The 18,079-nt window shown below is 28.2% G+C and overlaps 2 protein-coding genes across 2 annotated transcripts; one reads left to right on the top strand and one right to left on the bottom strand.

The window, feature by feature from the left end:
* Positions 1-1,405: 1,405 nt before the first annotated feature.
* Positions 1,406-9,911, bottom strand: LOC145189883 (26S proteasome non-ATPase regulatory subunit 11-like). Its single transcript, XM_090091600.1, has 15 exons — positions 9,781-9,911; positions 7,052-7,153; positions 6,831-6,964; positions 6,668-6,739; positions 6,491-6,548; positions 6,298-6,409; positions 6,158-6,218; positions 5,585-5,671; positions 5,046-5,122; positions 4,720-4,843; positions 4,557-4,604; positions 4,320-4,397; positions 1,979-2,014; positions 1,771-1,822; positions 1,406-1,607 (listed from the first exon to the last, which is right to left on the bottom strand). The coding sequence occupies exons 1-15, from the start codon at positions 9,827-9,829 to the stop codon at positions 1,465-1,467; spliced, it is 1,233 nt and encodes a 410-aa protein (XP_089947726.1). The 5' UTR covers positions 9,830-9,911; the 3' UTR covers positions 1,406-1,464.
* A 13-nt stretch (positions 9,912-9,924) lies between these two features.
* LOC145189884 (uncharacterized) lies at positions 9,925-12,260 on the top strand. Its single transcript, XM_090091602.1, has 4 exons — positions 9,925-10,098; positions 10,193-10,250; positions 10,395-10,469; positions 11,624-12,260. Exons 1-4 carry the CDS (start codon positions 10,054-10,056, stop codon positions 11,842-11,844), a joined length of 399 nt encoding a protein of 132 aa, XP_089947728.1. The 5' UTR covers positions 9,925-10,053; the 3' UTR covers positions 11,845-12,260.
* Positions 12,261-18,079: the final 5,819 nt, after the last annotated feature.

The raw sequence follows: 18,079 nt of genomic DNA, 5'->3' as shown, positions 1-18,079 counted from the left end.
CATTGCTCAAACGCATTCAACCTTAGCTGACTCAACGCTCATTGCGATCAAACGTTTGTTTGCGCAAGCCGCAAACAAATTTGCAAACAAACAATAAATTGTAACGAAAATGATTTTAACTGCTTTGAAACAAGCAGCTGTTACAAAAGTACTCTTGTTGATTATCTTGAACGCTCTTTGCAAACACAATAAAGTAATTAGATGGAAAATTAAGTAACATTATTAGAAGCATCAATTAGAAGCAGTTAGAAAACAATTTAATTTCATAGTCAAAAATTCAAATGATATTTTAAACATACGTCTGTTAGAACAGAAGTGAGTGAACTGTGCATGCCACTTGCTGGTCAAAACACTAAACAAATATTTGCAAAAAATTTTTCGGGAACATTTTAGTAGATTCCCCAGTCTTTTAAAGGCGAAAAGTCAACTAATAATATTTCGAAAAGTATAATGATTAAAAAAAACTTCTGGTATGTTATCGTCAACATGTCTTTCTGGCATAACTGCATTAACATTATTTAGTTTTAGCATTCATTTGAAGTTTCCAGATTTTTGCCAATACCGCAAATTCTCAACAATCGGTTTACGTAACGTTCGTAAAGAATGATGATTCTTTGTCCACGATTTAAGGTAGTTAGAATTTGTAGCCACAACAACACCCAAAAATATTTCTGATGTTGAAACATAGATTGAACCTAATAACACTGCTTGAGAGCGAAGGGATAACAAACAAACAATGGGTTACCATTTTATAATCAATTCGCAACGGTTGCAGTTACAAAAAGCTGGTTACGAGGACAATTAAAGCATCAATAAAACGAAAAGACCATTGTTCTGACTTTCCCAATAGAAAAAAATTACATTCTGTTGTTGGTCGTTTTTTATGACGGATCTTTACGATTACTTTTTTCAGGATCTATCAACTTGAGTATTTTATGAAGATCAAGAAAATACGGAGATTCAAAGACTATTCCGCGAGTACAAGTTAAAAATTGCTTAAAAATAAATTTTAATTGATATTGAATTGTCGGGTAAAATGTTTTTAGGGCATGCTTCCTTCAGAGATTTTGCTAATGAAAGAAAAAAAAAAAAAAAATCTGTTCAATAAGATCTGCTCATTAAATTCTTTTTATGGCAAGAAAATCTTTAATTTGATTATTTTTAGTTAAACTAAAAACATTTCAAAAACCATAGAGCACGTGATTAATTTTATTTTGAGTTTAGAGATACTCTTGACATGTTTAGAGAGAAGATTTAGAAGAATGTATTTAAAAATGACAGATCCTCAGCATGAAAGCAAAATAGCCTAATTTTAGATCGAAAAACAGACCTAATGAATTCACAGTTTAATAGCTAAACCTCATAAAAAATTGGATTAACAAATTTTGACTAAAAAAAAGCCAAATTTTTAATAATATTAAATGAAGTCTTTTCCTTTAAAACGATCTAGAAATTCAGAAATTTTTAAGAAAGTTTCTTTGCTTTATTATACAACGAATCAACAACTCCGCCCATACGTTGAATAATCTGTAAGGTGTTTTCATAGGTTTTATCGATTATCTTTTCGTCAAATATAACTAATACTCCAGCACCTTGGTCTAAAATGCCTATGACAAAAAACGAACAAATATTCATCATAAAGGTTAATTTAACACAAGCTTTTCAACATCTTAGCAATAAAACCGCTAATGATTAGCAATAAACCGCTAATGATTAGCAATAAACCGCTAATGATTAGCAATAAAACCGCGAATGATTTTAAAGTTTTACCGTTTAGTTTTTGATCGAGTATCATTTTCGACAACTTATTTTCAACAACTACCTATTTGGCAAAGAAAAGAAAAATGGTCATTTTCGGCGTCTAGTGTAAATAAAATAAACAAAGTTTAGATTTGATTTAATAGAACTACATTTACGACTCTATAGGTTGTCACTAGGGTGAAAAATAACAACAAAACCCAACAGCAAAAATACATACTTGCGATAAATTAATAAGTTGAGCAATATGCGACACCTAAACGAAATGATATCATTGGCTTACAAACAAAATTGAATAAGTCAAAATACATAACTTTGATACTCATTTGAATATAAAACTAAATATAAATATAAAGGAGAGGAGATATTTGTTTTTAAAAAGCCAGCGGAAGCACTTTCGATTTTGATAAGAAAAAGAGGTCAACTCGTTTAAGAAGACGAACAGAACTAGGGTTTCTATCACCTGTCAACAAAAACGGGAAACAGGGTTTTTTCCTCATAAACTCAAAAACGGAAAGCCGGAATTTTTTCTTGTCGTTTTCCGTTTCCCCTCTTTTTTTTAATTCTAGTTTAAATTACCAAAAAACTATTAGGATTTAAAAATTAAGTTTGAAAAAATTTAAGTTCAGCCTTTTTTCAATCGAATTAGACAATCAACCGTAAAATGCGAAATATTGATTTTAAAAAAACAAAACAACCGTAAAGTGCGAAATAATAAAAACAATAAAGGAAAGAATTAAAAAAGTAAAAAATTTAATTAAAAAATGGTTACAATAATAATAATGCAACAGAATATCAGAGCTGGGAAACCGATAGTTTTTTTAAATCCGATATCCCGTAGCTCGATAGTTTTCCTAATTTGCCTGTCCGATAACTCAAAAAAGTTTGGTCCGATTATTTGATAGTTCACAAAAAAAAAAAAACTTTTTTTTCTTTTTTTTTTTTTACAGCCATTTTGAACAAATTCACACTTTTTACTGGGTTTTTCAAAATTAAAAGAATGGCTTTAGATTTATGCTAAATATAATTCCTTAATACAGTAGTTTAACAAATAAAGTGCGAGAAAAGCAAATCATTACTTGGATTTGTTTTTTGAAGATAATAAAAAATGAGCGTAGTAAGCAAATAAACATAGTTACTGGGAATAATTTGCAAACAAGTATAAAACAAACAAACAAACACGAAGTATAACCGTTACTGTAGTAGTACCGTAGGTATGTACGTAAGGTACGGTATATAAAGTATGGTAACATGACAGTGGAAAAAAATTGCTTATTCACCACATCAAAACACTTGTCTACCCCATTAGGCACCCCTTCCCCTGCGAAAATAATCCAGAAGCGGAAAATGTCGTCGTCACATATTTGAAGTCTGTACTTTTTTACAAAAAATAACTTATTACACATATAAAAATTAGGAAATAAAAAATTTAGACGGAACGACACTCGAAATCCAATTGTTGTTTTTTTGTCTGATACCATCGGAAAATCGAATACCGAATAACAGAAATGGCTACCTTAGCAATATATTCATAAAATTCTTTATCATTTAAAATGAAAATAGGATCATAATGGAAATATGCAAATAAACGTAAAAGCGCTGTCACAAAAGAATACGAAGCTAGTTGCAATCTTTTTGGTGATCACCTAAACGAAGTCAACGATGATGAGCAATATTTGAATCAGATAATATGAACGTCTCTTCAGGACAAGTAAAACTTAATATTAAAAAAAGGTTGTGACTCTCGATAAATCATTTAATTCATCGACACATACAAGACGATATTGTAAAAAAACTTTTCGCTCACGTTACTAGTGTCATCACAGACAATCCCCTCACACCTAATAAGCATCTTACACTAAGAATTAGCGTTTCACGTTTCAGCTCGATTCATAGCAAAAATAATACGCTTAAAAATAAAACGCTTAAGTAAATGCAGTCTATTGCTGATTAAACCAGTTCAATTTTAGTAAGTAAAATAATTAAAAATTATTTATCATTTAACAAAAATTTTTATTAAATTGTTCTCACATTTAAAAAAAGATAAATTAGATATTTCACTCTAGACAGACAACAGTAAAATCATTTTTTGTTAAATAACAAATAACCCGTTTTGTGAATAAAAAATTCTGTAATATCGGCAATTTAGACAAACGAATATATCGATTAACGGAGTAATTTATTCGATTAAACTATGATTCCTCAGAACATTTGCCAGATTTATTCGTAATTAATCTATTTTAACCTAGTTTTAATGAAAGAAGTTTTAATTAATTGATTTGAAAAAATTGATTTAAACAAATTTTAGAATTTTTAATTCAACGTTATTTGGTTAAGGATTTAAATCACGTTGATATATCGATCAATTGAATTTATTCAAAATGATGGTTCACATTAGTGTAAGAAGTCAACATAATGTTTGATGGTTCAACAACATGGTTCACATGTAAGAAGTCAACATAAGTCTTGGAATAAAATATTTTTACTGTTTAAAACTTATTGTCAAAAAAAAAAAAAAAAAAAAAAAATTTACCGTTACATTAAAATGTAAAAATACCAACCTCGACCCTTGAAAAAGGTTCAATCAGTCGACATAAATTCTGCTCCAAAAGATTGCTATAGAGGTTGTCAAAATGTCTCTAGACGAAACAAGAAAAAAAAAATAATTCTAAATTTAAAAAAAGAATTCCTGTTCATTTCTTTAACAAGAACATTACTTTATTTTTGAAATACTTTTAAGTGGTTGTGAATATAACAATATATCAAAACACTTTAAAACAATCAAAAGGATTTTTTACTTTTATTATTGGATCGTCAGTAAGCTCACATTTGTATTTTTTTAAAGTCTAAGAAAAGAAAAATGAAATTAAAGACTAAATATGAAACCAGCAGAAAAGGAAAATTAGTTAAATATGAAACCAGCAGAAAAGGAAAATTAGAACCTTTGTAAAAAAAACTTACATCTTGAAACTCAAGTAGAGATCTGTTTTTACTTGCAATTGCAATACATCTCATTGCCTCAATATGAGGTCCACCATAGCGTAAAGCAAGTTTACCACTAATTATTGATTGAACTTCTTCAGGTCTAAAAAAAAATTAAATTTAAATCTCTTTTTCTAAGATTTAAAAAAAGATTTATAAGAAGTAATTCATCTACCAAAATTTCTTTGACTTCAACACATACTTATGCAAATTAATGGGAAATGTCTGCTAATGAAATAGCTCCAGTATCAATACTTGTCTATGTCAAAGAAAAATTTTTAATTAGAAAAACAAAAAATACTTACACATTCAGCATAATTTTACAAAGCAACATATACTTTAAACCAACAATGGCTTTTTGATTATCAATTGAATTGTATCCCTAAGAGCAAGATAATCATCTAAGTAATGTAATAAGCAAACTAAGCAACAAGTTTTCTTTTAATAACGAATAGTAATTAATAAAGTACAAATTCTATCAGTCTTTCAAGATAAATTGAATTTTCTGAAGTTTGCTAAAATAGAACTCTTTATGCATTTAAAACAGAAAAAGGTTTTGGTGTGACAAGCTTACATTCATACATAGTTTGTCATTTCTTAAAAATAAATTAAATTAATTGAATAGCCATTCAGCATGATATTTTAAGGGTTAAGACAAAATAATATAAGTTATGTAAAGTATACTTTTTTCTGGAATCTTATAAATTTGTATGTCTAAATATATAAATTATTTTAAATTTGATTTATTTCAAATGACTGATAAAAAATTGTGTACTTAATTGTAATTAACAGGGGAAAGAAAATGTTAATGCTTAAAGTAAAAAATAAAGTGAATAACTCTTGCCTCAAAAGCTTCATAAAAGTAAGAGTAGGCAGTCTTGAAATCATTTTCTTCAGCATGCAATATGCCTGATTGTAAGTCTAAGGCTGCCTAAAAGCATAAGCAGAAAAAAACTTTTAAAAACAATTAAAATTGTAGCAACTCCCCCCACCCATCCCCTTCCAAATTTTAACTTTTAGATGTGATAACGGTTTTAGGTTAAATTTAGTTCCATTTTGTGTAAAAATGAGACTAAATTGTGTGTTAAAAAAAGCAAAGATTTTCAAAGCAAAGAATATGATGTTGCACAATTTAATCCAAATACATTTTTTGAAGAAAAATTTCATAACTTTTTTTAGACAAAATCAGGAAGTCTTGACCCAAAGCATAAAGATTAAAGATACAATTTTGATTAAAAAAATTTGATGCAAGAACTAACAGATACTTTTTTGCATGACAATCAAATACTTAATTATCCAAAACCAAAATTAAAAACATCTATTTTAATACGTTAAACAATTTCCTAGATTGTTAATAGTAAAAACATTCTCTGACTTTTAAAGCTTACACAATAAAAAAAATAAAAAAATCTTTTACTTGCAGTTTTGGGGGACAATAAATTCCACTTGCTGTAGTTCTTGCAGATGTCAAAGCAGCTCTTAAAAAAGCAAAAATGGTAATTTGTAAATAGCAGCGTATTAAAGAAATCTATACACTATATATGAAAAAAATCAAACCTTGCTTTTGGAATATTTGTTAAAGCATGGTACGTACGACTTTCAAGCAGTTGCACTTCCATAAGGAGAGCTTTATCATCCAATTTCTTTAGCTCTTTTACCAACAACGAACCTGTATAGAACACCAAAGTAAAACTTCTGTAGTAGAACTTGGAAATATATTATAATAAGAATAAAAGATTTTAAATACAACCTTGGTTCAATGCTTCTGAATAGCACCCTGAATCAATGTACAATGCAACAAGTCGAGCCTTTGAAAACCAAGTGAGAAAAAGTTAAAAAGTTAATAAACTGTTCCTTTACAGAACTTTTACAGAGAAAATTTTATTAAAAACCCTTCTTTTTAAAACAAGAAACAAACTACTCTTACTTCTAATGCCTGCTTTAAAAACAAACGTTTTTCTTCTTCAGCCCAACTGATGCATTCTTTACATATCTGTACCTTAAATTATTTTTGAAAGAAGAAATTTAAATTTAACTAAAACCTATTCATAAATGCAACTGTTAGAATGTACAAAAAAAAACAAACTTACTGCTCCACTTGTATCAGTCTCGACACCATAAACATCCAAAAATAAATCTAGCAGGTCCCTAACAACTTTAGCTGCCTTTGCTTTTGACATGCATTGCAAAAATGGTCTTGTTTCCTTTATTAATTCACTGAGCTCTAAATGAAAAGTTTTGCATAGTATTAATGTTTAAATTTAATTCATCTAACAAAATTTTTTATTATTATTTTTTTAAATGCATATACCATGTACTTTCCCTTCTTTTGAGTAAATTGATCCCAGCTTTAAAATGGCTGCTTCTTTGTTTTTTACTTGTTCCTCATGGGTTGGATCAATTTCTTTATTAACTACAACAAGAGTTTTTTTTTTACAAAGCATTCTACGTAATCACATTAAATTACATATTTGTTATATTTATTTACTGTATTTATTAATTGCAAAGCTACTTTACAGGTCCATCTCCCCTATCTTTAAAATATGACAAAACACTTTAAACGTAACCCAAAACTTAGGTCAACCCACTACCTACCTAACAAATATGCCTACCTATAGAAAAAAAAACTTTTGCTAAGAATGTTAAACTCATAACTCAGATCTTTAAAAGTTATTTTAAGATTCAAACTATTCAATAATTCAAGTAGTTTTCTTTTGCATAAAGACTTGTATCTAATTACATAAAAATATTTGTTTTAAATGTATTCAAACTTTATCTTGAACCCTGACAATCAAATAAATTCAATTAGGATGTAAACAGAAGAAATAATAAGATAATAAAACACAGTAACCTTTTGTACATATATTTTAATATGGAAATTCAATTAACTAAAAAGTTCAAATGGCCTTAAAGTATCTAAGTATGATTGATCTGACTTTATTCATAATTGCTTTTCAAACAAAAATATATAGTACACAAGACCATTAAATGTAAAATCTTGAGTAAGAAAGATTTTTTAATGGAAAGTATACAGATCTACTTAAGAATCAAATTTAAGTTAACATCATTAGTAAGATAATATTGTAAATACTTTTATTTAAACTACTAGGTCATTCAAATGGACAAAATTTTTATAAGGTACCACATGGATAATATCAGATTTTGATGAAAACTGTTGGGGTGGTGTATCTCAATAATATAAGCAAATCCTGAAAATTTCAGCTTAACATCTTATGTTTTTTATAAGGATCTGCGTATTGTTTCATTTCTATATTGTTAACATTCCAATATGATATTGGAAAAAAAATCATTGGAATGACGAGAGTTCCGGTATATACCAAGATTTAAACTAACTACAATACTGGTTAAAATTTTTATAACAATATTGCATCGCAATTATTCTGATGACACCTTTTTTTCCCAATATCATATCAGAATGATAATAATATGGAAATGAAACGATATGCAGACCCTAAGTGCTTTAATTTAAAAATGAGCAATATTATAAGAAGTTCTCCCGTTTAAGCAAAAAACTTTTTCTCTTCAACTTTAAAGGATAACAGCTTTTGAACAAATTATTTACATACTTCAATTCCTTATTTAGTAAGTACTCTGTGGGAACTTACAGATAAGCAAAAAATTTATTTTTGACATTTTTCTATAATTGTACGCTAAATTTAATTTTTTCCTTGTTAATTGTAGATGTTTGTAATTTTGAAAAAAAAAGGCTTCTTTTATGTCAATTTCATAAGATTTTCCTCTTTCCAACTTGATCTAAAGTGATTGTACAAAACATGTGCTATGGGTACTCAACAGAGGTCTTTGTATGGCAAGGTGAACCTGTTGGACTTTTTATAAACTTGACATAAAGATCTTGATTTTTTTTTTTTTAAAATGCTAATAGGTGCATAACTTTTAATTTCATTAGTATTAATTATAAGAATCTAGTTACCTGAATTCAACAACTTGATTTGTAAAATTTCTAAAAATTATTTTTTTAAGAATGAGTTCTTTGAAATCACAGACATCTACAATTAAGTGAGGAAAATTTCAAGTTTACCCTTACCATTATGGAAAAATATCAAAAGCGAGTTTTTTGCTCATTTGAAAGCATCAAGAGTGTATTTACTAGCTTGAAAAACAAATGCATGAAAATTTATTAATCCTTTAAAAATGAAGAGAAAACAGTTTTTGCTTGAAGGAGAAAAATTTTTTAATGTAAAATGGCCCATTTTTAAATAAGAAATATTTTATAAACCACATAAGAAATTAAGCTGTAATTTTCAGGATTTACTGATCTCATTAATATGTAAGTTATCTGAGTTTGGTTCTTCACTTTGACAGGATTTAATGGACCAACTTTTATAAAATTATACTTATGAAGGTTGGTGAGCCTATCTATACTAACTTATGACTGTGGTAAGTCTATTCCTAGTGTAACCATGCTACTCGAACTATTTAACATTTTTAAATTTGCTTTTTATACTAAAAGTTATAAGAAACAAATGGTGATTATTCATAAAAGTGTAGAAACACAACCATTCATGTTTGTGTTTGTGTTTGTTTGATATATTATGTCAACTTTAGAAGTTTTGATTTTTAAACTTTTTAGCATTTGAAAATAAATTTTTAAAAAATTTGATTTCTTATAAAATGCTAAAAAAAAACCTTGATTTATTTTAAAATGACTGTCAATAAAATTACCATTATCTAAAGAGATGCTTTTTATATAATTACATTTAATTTTCTTGTAAATAATTTTCAAAACTTAAGTTTACTAAATTCTCAATATAATTAGATAGTTTTTTAGATAAAGCAGAAAAGATTCTATTAGTACATATAGTCTAACCTAATTTTAAAAGTTTAATTTTATTAAAACTTACACGGTTGCTTAAAGTAGTCTACATATTACCAGTAATTAAAAGTACAAAAATTAGGTTTTAATGTTATACTATCTTTTTGGGGTAATTAAAATTAAAAAAAACTTTCAGAATTATTATTCAAAAGCCTGTTACAATCAAAAAGATATATATGACCTACTAATTGATTGAAGTTCTTCAGGAGATGCTGAAAGCTCAATGGTTGCCATTTTCGTTAATCAGCAACTAATCCGCCGTAAAATAAGATTGTTTACTACGACCACTCTAGCATGATCGTTATTTTACTTCAGCCGCTAAAGTTTGCGATTTGTTGATTTCGTTGATTTCTTTTTAAAAGCCGTCTGAAAGAAAGCGACTAAAATAAAACATTTCACCAAATTTTTATGTTATTTGTATCATTGTAGATTTTGGCATAAAGTTAAAAAGTAAAAGAATGGTTTTAAGTCCCAAACTTGCACCAATGGAAATATCAGCTCAAGTATTAAATATTTTTTTTACAAATTCTTTAGTAGTTATCATGTAAACATTCTCTTTCAACAGACAATATACTAAAATTATTTGTTTTCTTTTAGTTTCTTCTTGCTGTCATGAATAAAGATTACAGAGTAGCTCAAAAACTGTGTGATAAATGTAAGTTTTAGTTCTACAAAATTACACTGCCATACAATACATTTAAAAGTTTGTATCTTCACATCACTCAGACAAAAATGAATGAAGAAAAAAATTATAATAGTCTTTTGTTTTAGCAAGGAACTAAATCTTTTATTGTTTTAGTAATAGAGTTGGAACCTGAAAATAAAGTTTGTAAAGAGTTTAAAGAAGTACTCTCAACTCCAAGTTTACTTGATGGTAAGAAAAATTTTAATTTAACACAATTGTGTTATTATTAAGTGCCATTTATTGTGTTGTAACTTATTTTTAAAGGCTGATTTTTGTTCAATTTTATTTTTAAAGCCTCAAATTAACTTTAAATAGTAAGTACGTTTATGCTTTCTTTTTCTGTATAAAGCAGTAATGCCTACACTATGGTCCACATCCCATTTTTACTGTATGGCTGTTTTAAACATAAAGTTGTAAGCTTGGTTAAAATCCGAATAAAAGCACCCAAATGTAATAATATTAGATTGGTAATGAGGTCTACCAATATCAATAAAAAATGAAAGCTAGATATAGAAGCTGATAATTTGTCCCAAATTTGTAACACATTAAAAGAATAAAATGTAAAAAAGCATTGTGAATCAATAAAACCTTTTAAAAAATGACTGATTAGTGTAAGATTGTTTAAATATTGTTGTGGAAAATGTTTGCTCTAACAAAGAAAGCTTTTACTGAAGTAACTTCAGCCATACTTAATGTGTTGAATATCTTATCGTAACAAATATATTTATTGAAAGACATAATTCAACACTCTGTTACACTTAAGCTGCTAAATATTTCATCAACTATGAAAAACTCAATTATTAATTTTCATATTTGCAATTATTGATAACTTTAAAACTACAAAAGATTTGTGGAAATTTATAAGCCATGAAAGATTAACAACAGCTTTAAAAACTAATCATGCTGTCATAATTTTGATCATAATAGAATTTATTTTAACACTGGGCAAATTTAAAGGAATTGCTTTAGATGAGGCTAGTAGGGGAAATAAGTAGAAAAGTAACATTTAGAAAAAGAGCTGATTTTTTGACATTAATATTTACAATTTGATAAAAATTCATCATATCAGAAAAGTCAGAAAAAACTTTGTTAAATCATTTTGTTTAATACTATACAAGTAATTTGTATAGTTATACATTTATTAATATTTATAGCAACATATTGTTGCTTTAAATAAAATGAAATGAATAAGTTACATTAAGTAACAATTTCAATAGTAATTACCTTATTTCTTTTTAAACTCTCTGTCAGGAAACGAACTTTCAGACTGAAAAAGTATGCACAGTTACTTTCTGTGCAGTTTTCCATTACTTAGTAAATTTACAAACTATGAAATATTTTAGAGAGTGATGAAAGTGATGAAGAAGATTTCAGTAGTGAAGATGACATGGATGATAATTCTTCTATTGAGCAAAGTGATGAAGATGATGAAGAAAGTAGTTCTGATGAAGAAGAAGTTTCAGAAAGTGATTGTTCTGAAGCAGAAAGTAGCAGCGATGAAATAAGTATTGAAGAAATAAACAAGTTAAATCTAATCATAGGTGGCCTTAAGATCATCAAATAAGTTTTACATAAAAATCATCTTTTTATAATAAACATTTTTCACAAGAAATGCCAAATGGATGTTTCTTCCAAACTTTCTGGTACAAAATATTTGGAAAAACTCAAATATTCTTTGAAGTTTCTGGTTTGAAAATTGATATATCCATACTAGTTTTTAATGGAATAGAATCCATTATTAATTGGTAGCTGAACCACTTCCTCCTACCTAGTGATTTTTAAAATGCTTAGTTTTACTTTACTTGTCTCTTCATTTGATTGTAAATATTTGTATATACTATAAAATAAAGCTAAGTTTTCTTTAGCAAGTCTGTATCTTGAAGAAAGATCTTATTTACTTGTACATTCTCTATATATTTTAGGTAAAATAAATTTGATATAAACAGTTACTGCTTCTGTTTATTCTTTTTAAAGTGAAAAGAACTTTTTTCTCTATGATAAATGGCGGAGCTTTTGCAACATTAAACATTTTACTCAAATTATCTGTACGAATGGTACTAATCGCAATTAATTATTTATCAGAAAGTTGCCTCCCCTTTTTTGTGTTTCAGAAATCAATTCTTATTGTATTATTTATGGAAATAATACTTTTATCAATTCCCAAATCAAATAACTGCATGGTGTTGATATTTAGTTATTTTTAATTTCAAATTTCATCCTTCTTTAAAAGCTACATACATAATGTATTACGAACAAAACCTGAATACGCTCTCCGATTTTTTAATGTTGCTTGGAAATAGCAATCACTGATTTAAATATGCTGTTGGTGTTTAAAATTGTTATTTGCTGCATTACACTTGTAATCATGAAAATAAAAAACTTTTCGCCTCGTTACACTTTAATCATACTTTACCTTTTAAAATTTTTAATTTATGAATAATATGAAAATCACGCAAATAATAGTATTTAAATTCTCAATTAGTCTCTTTTTGAATCGCTCTTTTCAACGAGGCTTAAGTTCCAAGATTGGCAGTTAGTTGCCAGTTCCTATTTTAACTAGAGCCCTTAAAAAAGGAACTGGAAACTAACTCTATACAAAAGTAAATCCGTATTAAAATGTTTAATACGGATTTACTATTGTATAGAAGTTACCGAACTGAAGAATAATAATTTAAAAGCACCACAGAAGAAGAAACGATTTTTAAAGAGCACGTGGTTTTCTAAATTCATCAAGCTTTAAAATTTTAAATTGACTTTCGTGTTTTTGGAATGAAATAAACTTCTTATAATGAAAATTGCAAGTTAACTTGAAAATGAAATGAAGAACGTTTAACATTGCTCTCCGTTCGCAGTTCTAACAACCTAGTATTACCATTTGTATTTGATATATTTTTTTCTACACCAAAAACGTTTTCTCGCTCAGAAATTATTAGTTTTCTTAGTATCCATCGTCCCTTATACTGAAGAAAAAAAGTGCTTACCAAGTTGATTTCTAAAAGTAAATTTTATCGCTTGATAGCTCAAACAAAAATCTCAATATCAATTTTTGTGCAAGCTGTCACTCAATAGGAGTGTAGTTCTGTTTTTAGCGCTAAGTTTTTTGAGTTTTTTTATGTGTTGTTTTCAAAAGTTGCTGTTACTGAAAAAGAGAAATTTTTTTATTATCTCAGCGAAAGGACACCCAACTATTTCGGCCGCAGAAAGGCTATGTATTGCCCTTTGAAATTAGAGATCCCCAGTTCACTACTGCATCAAGTTGTAGGGGCCCAACAACTGTGTGAAGAATTATTCAGAAGTTACAAGAGCTTTTCGGAATGTATAAAGCAAAGAGGGATTCTTGAAAGTACCAAGTTCCGAGACAGGGTGGTTAAAGAATGCTGACAAATTTATAGAACAGTAGAATTTTTCTAAGCTAGTAGAAAAAGTGACAGTGAACAGGAGTCGACTTTCCATCAGCCAGAACAATTTTAATTTCTTTTTACATTTCTTGCTGATGAAGATTTTGCACTTAAAGACAACATGATGAGACCATAACCAAAAAATAATTCCTTTGATTACACTGAATTTATTTTCAACTATCGGCTTTCAAAAGCAAGGCATTTCATTGAAAAGTTGAAATACTCTAGACGTATTTTACTGCCATTGATCTTATAGTTGAAAAAAAAACAGAAAAAAAAAACGAAAATACTGAAGGGTATTCTAAACTTAACTTCAACCTTTGAAGTAATTACAACAGCATACAAATAAGTATTATATATTGCTCTGTATAAACAACTTTTTGAAGGAAAATGAGTAAAAACAACAAATAAAGTAAGAGTTTTAATTTATTATAGTACATTTCAATCGTTATATAAAACGTTAAATAAGTTAAAGGATATTGAATGTATTATAGACTTTCGAATATCTAAATTAGGCATTCGAAATTCTATACGACGTTTAAATATGTACTTTGCGTACCTTGTGTAAAACATTTGTTTTTTTAAGATAAAAAACGTTAATACGTTCATAAAACTCCGCGAAAAAAACTTTCAAAAATATTGTTGAACAAAAATGTTGCAGCAAAATACAGTGTAAGAAATAATACCATATCAACATGGGTTATAAGAAAAGACAAAATTTGGTCATCTCTTGAAGGAAAAAATGTAAAACGTCAGGAGCTTCACAGTGCGGCTCATGAGTAATAAGACCATGCTGTTATACCATATAGCACATCGACAGCACAGCCTATGGATCAAGGCGTAATGGGATTGTTGCAATAATATGGTTCGCAAGATTATCAGAAGCGTAGAGAATAGTAAAGCTCTGTCCGAAATTTCTGTTTAAATGGAATGCAAATGTTGGTATCTGCTTAGAATGCAGTATCCTCGAAATGACTGCAGATTGTTTTCTTAAAGTAGAGAATTTTACTGCAAACCAAGAAACAGCTGTAACTGACGAAGATGATCCTTTTAAAGATTTGTAAAAGACATAATCCAAAGTCTTCACACACTATTTTTTTTTCTACCCAAATTATATAATTTTTGTAAACTTTCGGACATTTCCTATTTCGAGCATTCCTCATTTCGAACAAATCTTTAGTCTCTAGCGAGTTCGAAATGATGGACTTGGAGAGTGATCCTTTATATTTACAAGTTGACAAATCCTGATTAAAGGCGTTTTCTGTTCAGAGGTTGATTTGTTGAGCAAGAAATGTTTGCTTGAAGTATAGTACAGATGTAGATTCTAAAATAAGGTTTGATGGGTGACAAAGTTGTTTCAAGGTGACTTTGTCTATAACAAAGTATTTGGTATCTTCAAGTTGTTGAATTATAAGTTGGATGAATAATATTTTAATATTAATATTATATATATATATATATATATATATATATATATATATATATATATATATATATATATATATATATATATATATATATATATATATATATATATATATATATATATATATATATATATATATATATATATATATATATATATATATATCCTGTTTTTGATCCTAGATGTACGTCACAAGAACATGTGTACTTAATATCTGCAAAACGGTAAATATATCTATGTGGAAATAGTTGTCACATTATTGAGAACTAGTTTAGTTATTATATTAACATACTTGTTTAGAACTAACTTCATTTCTGAAATAATTTCGATTGATTATAACTCATAATAGGCATTAGATAATACGATGAACGTCATGTTGTAATTGACATTAGGATATCTCAATAACCATAGATGCTTAATTTGGTTTTGTCATATGCTAATTACCATACCAATTTTTTTAAAATATCAAAACTTACATGTCAAAAAAATAACAAAATTGTGCAAATATGAAGAAAAAGTGAATTAATGTATTTTTTAGATTGCTTTAAATTTTTTTAATATGACAACCTTGTGAACCCATCGCCTGTTGTAAAATCTAATGAATGTTCAACCTACCCTAAACAGAAGATAAATTTGTATGATTCTGTTTGTATAAAACTTTTAATATTCATAATATAAAAATACACTACTTGCCTTTTAACTTGTTTTCTTTTCCTAGTAAGACGGTAGCTTGCTTTTTCTCCAACAGCTATAAAACCCTGTTTGACTTAGCGTGTTTTGAAAATGTTGTAATATTTTTCCTAAATATTTTTAGGACCTAGAGTCTTTTATTAGATCTAATATTTAAATAGATTATAGATTTCAGTATCTAGAATGTAGAAATGTAATTAACTCAATTTTTTTATTTTTGCGACGCGTTTTGCAGATGGGCTCCTCATATATTAATTTATCCCATTTTAATGCTGATGCCAGTGTCAGATTTTAAACTTGCAATTTGAAAAAAATGTATATTTCATTACCAAATGAATTGACAGTTTTATGACATATTGGGTAGCATTATTAAATATTAAATAACATTTTTAGAAAAAACGACTTTTCAAATTTGGGCATGTCTGGTCCAATTCATATAGATAAATTTGTACGAGCATGTCTAAAAGCTATTTTTAAAATTTGGTATTAGTACATACTCGGTATATGTCTTCAGATCAAAAAGCAAAAATGATCATAGTATTGTCAGATGCCTACTCTTAAAAGCAACTTGCATTCGTGCTTTAAATAAACATTTCCGATCAAAATTTCTCTGTAATAAACAACGGCCATACAACCGAATTAATCAGTAATAAATACGGTTATCATGATTTAATTTTTGATACTAATCTTTTTAAACCCAGAAAATAATAGCTTTAGTGTAACAAGCAGTGAAGATTTATTTTGAAAAAATATTTCCCCCCTGGTATAATTTTTTCCCCATCTGCGAAATTGAATTTCCTCCGTAATTAAATATACAAATTGAAATGATTGCGCAATAAAATGTTATAGAATGATCTAATTAAATACTAAATCTGCATAAATATACAATCTGTTTAAATGCTAAATTAACTAAATTGACCTATATTAAGAAATAATGTTTCAATTGAATAAAATGCATCAATAAAAAAACAAATGAGTGTCAGATAAGTTTAGACTTGGTTCTTTCAACAAATTGATAACGAATTGCTAAGATTATGTTTGATTGTTAACAAAAAATAACTTCGTGCAAGTTTAGAAAGTTTTTGAATGTTTTAAAAAGCGAAGGCTCGTTAGTTTTCGAGTTTTATTATATATAAAATTAGTACCATGCGCATTACAACCGAATGCACAGGACTGGTGTTTATGCAGTGTCTTTGCATTTCAGTTGGCAATTCATGGAAAAGATGGTATGACGCAGAAATTTGAAAACAAAATGATGCGTTCTCTTTTCATTTGCTGTTTGGAAACACCAATCATCACACCTTTTCCGAAAACTGTCTCATATAAACACAGACGCAAGAAGGTAATACAAAATAATTCAATTACGTAGTGATATTTTAAAAGCATGGGAAAGGCTAAGGAAGTTTCAGATGAAATAAAGAAATTAATTGTAAATGCTGTGGGGAAAAAAATGACTTACAAAAGGATTTCTGAACTTTACAATGTTTCTAACTCAGGAATATGTCACATTATGAAAAGGTTTCGTCAGCGCAAAACTATTGAAAGCCAGCCTCGCTCTGGAAGACCTAAAGTTACAACTGAAAAGGCTGATAGATTATTAGTAAGGTTTTGCAAGAATAATCCTCGGATGACTGCTGTTGAACTTAATTCAATTATGCATCAGTTTCATGGCACAAACTGTAGCGTTGATACAACTAAACGTCGGTTACGACAAAATAATCTGTATGGTCGCCGTCTAGTTAAGAAACCTCTTATATCTGCGAGAAATTTAAGAACCAGAATAAAATTTGCGAGAGATCATCATTAACTGATTGGTCAAAAGTCCTTTTCTCCGATGAATCAAAGTTTATGCTATTCAGCAGTGACGGAATTAGATATATCAGACGTCCAATAGGAGACAGATTCAATCCAAAATATCAGTTACCTATGTTAAACATGGAGGAGGAAATGTTATGGTTTAAGGGTGTTTTAGTCGTGACAACCTAGGTCCTATTCATCTCATTGAAGGTATTATGGACCAGAGAGTTTATCTAGACATAATGAAGAACATTGCGCTGCCCCATGCAAAGGAAAAAATGAATCGCAATTGGATCTTTCAACAAGATAATGACCCAAAGAATTGTGCCAGATCTGTTAGGGAATATTTTCAATCAAAAAAAGTCAACGTTTTTGAATGGCCTTCACAGAGCCCAGATCTCAATCCCATTGAGCATCTTTGGGAGTACATTGACAGGCAATTAGTTGATAGAAAACCAACTAACAAAGACAATTTATTTGGTTTGATT

Source organism: Hydra viridissima, unplaced genomic scaffold (genome assembly GCF_058129835.1).
Source record: "Hydra viridissima isolate aposymbiotic clone 2 unplaced genomic scaffold, HvirCarnegie_v1 scaffold_6, whole genome shotgun sequence".
Taxonomy (NCBI): Eukaryota; Metazoa; Cnidaria; class Hydrozoa; order Anthoathecata; family Hydridae; genus Hydra; species Hydra viridissima.
This window is presented reverse-complemented; position numbering and strand designations above follow the sequence as displayed.

What these genes read in the sequence shown, in the direction of transcription:
- LOC145189883 (XM_090091600.1), bottom strand. Translation starts at nt 9,829, where the DNA reads ATGGCAACCATTGAGCTTTCAGCATCTCCTGAAGAACTTCAATCAATT. An exon ending in TGAAGAACTTCAATCAATTA is followed by an intron (nt 7,154 to 9,780) that starts GTAGGTCATATA and finishes CTCTTGTTGTAG; the next exon opens with TTAATAAAGAAATTGATCCA. An exon ending in ACTCGATCAAAAACTAAACG is followed by an intron (nt 1,608 to 1,770) that starts GTAAAACTTTAA and finishes TTTTTGTCATAG; the next exon opens with GCATTTTAGACCAAGGTGCT.
- LOC145189884 (XM_090091602.1), top strand. Translation starts at nt 10,054, where the DNA reads ATGGTTTTAAGTCCCAAACTTGCACCAATGGAAATATCAGCTCAA. An exon ending in CAATGGAAATATCAGCTCAA is followed by an intron (nt 10,099 to 10,192) that starts GTATTAAATATT and finishes GTTTTCTTTTAG; the next exon opens with TTTCTTCTTGCTGTCATGAA. An exon ending in AACTCCAAGTTTACTTGATG is followed by an intron (nt 10,470 to 11,623) that starts GTAAGAAAAATT and finishes GAAATATTTTAG; the next exon opens with AGAGTGATGAAAGTGATGAA.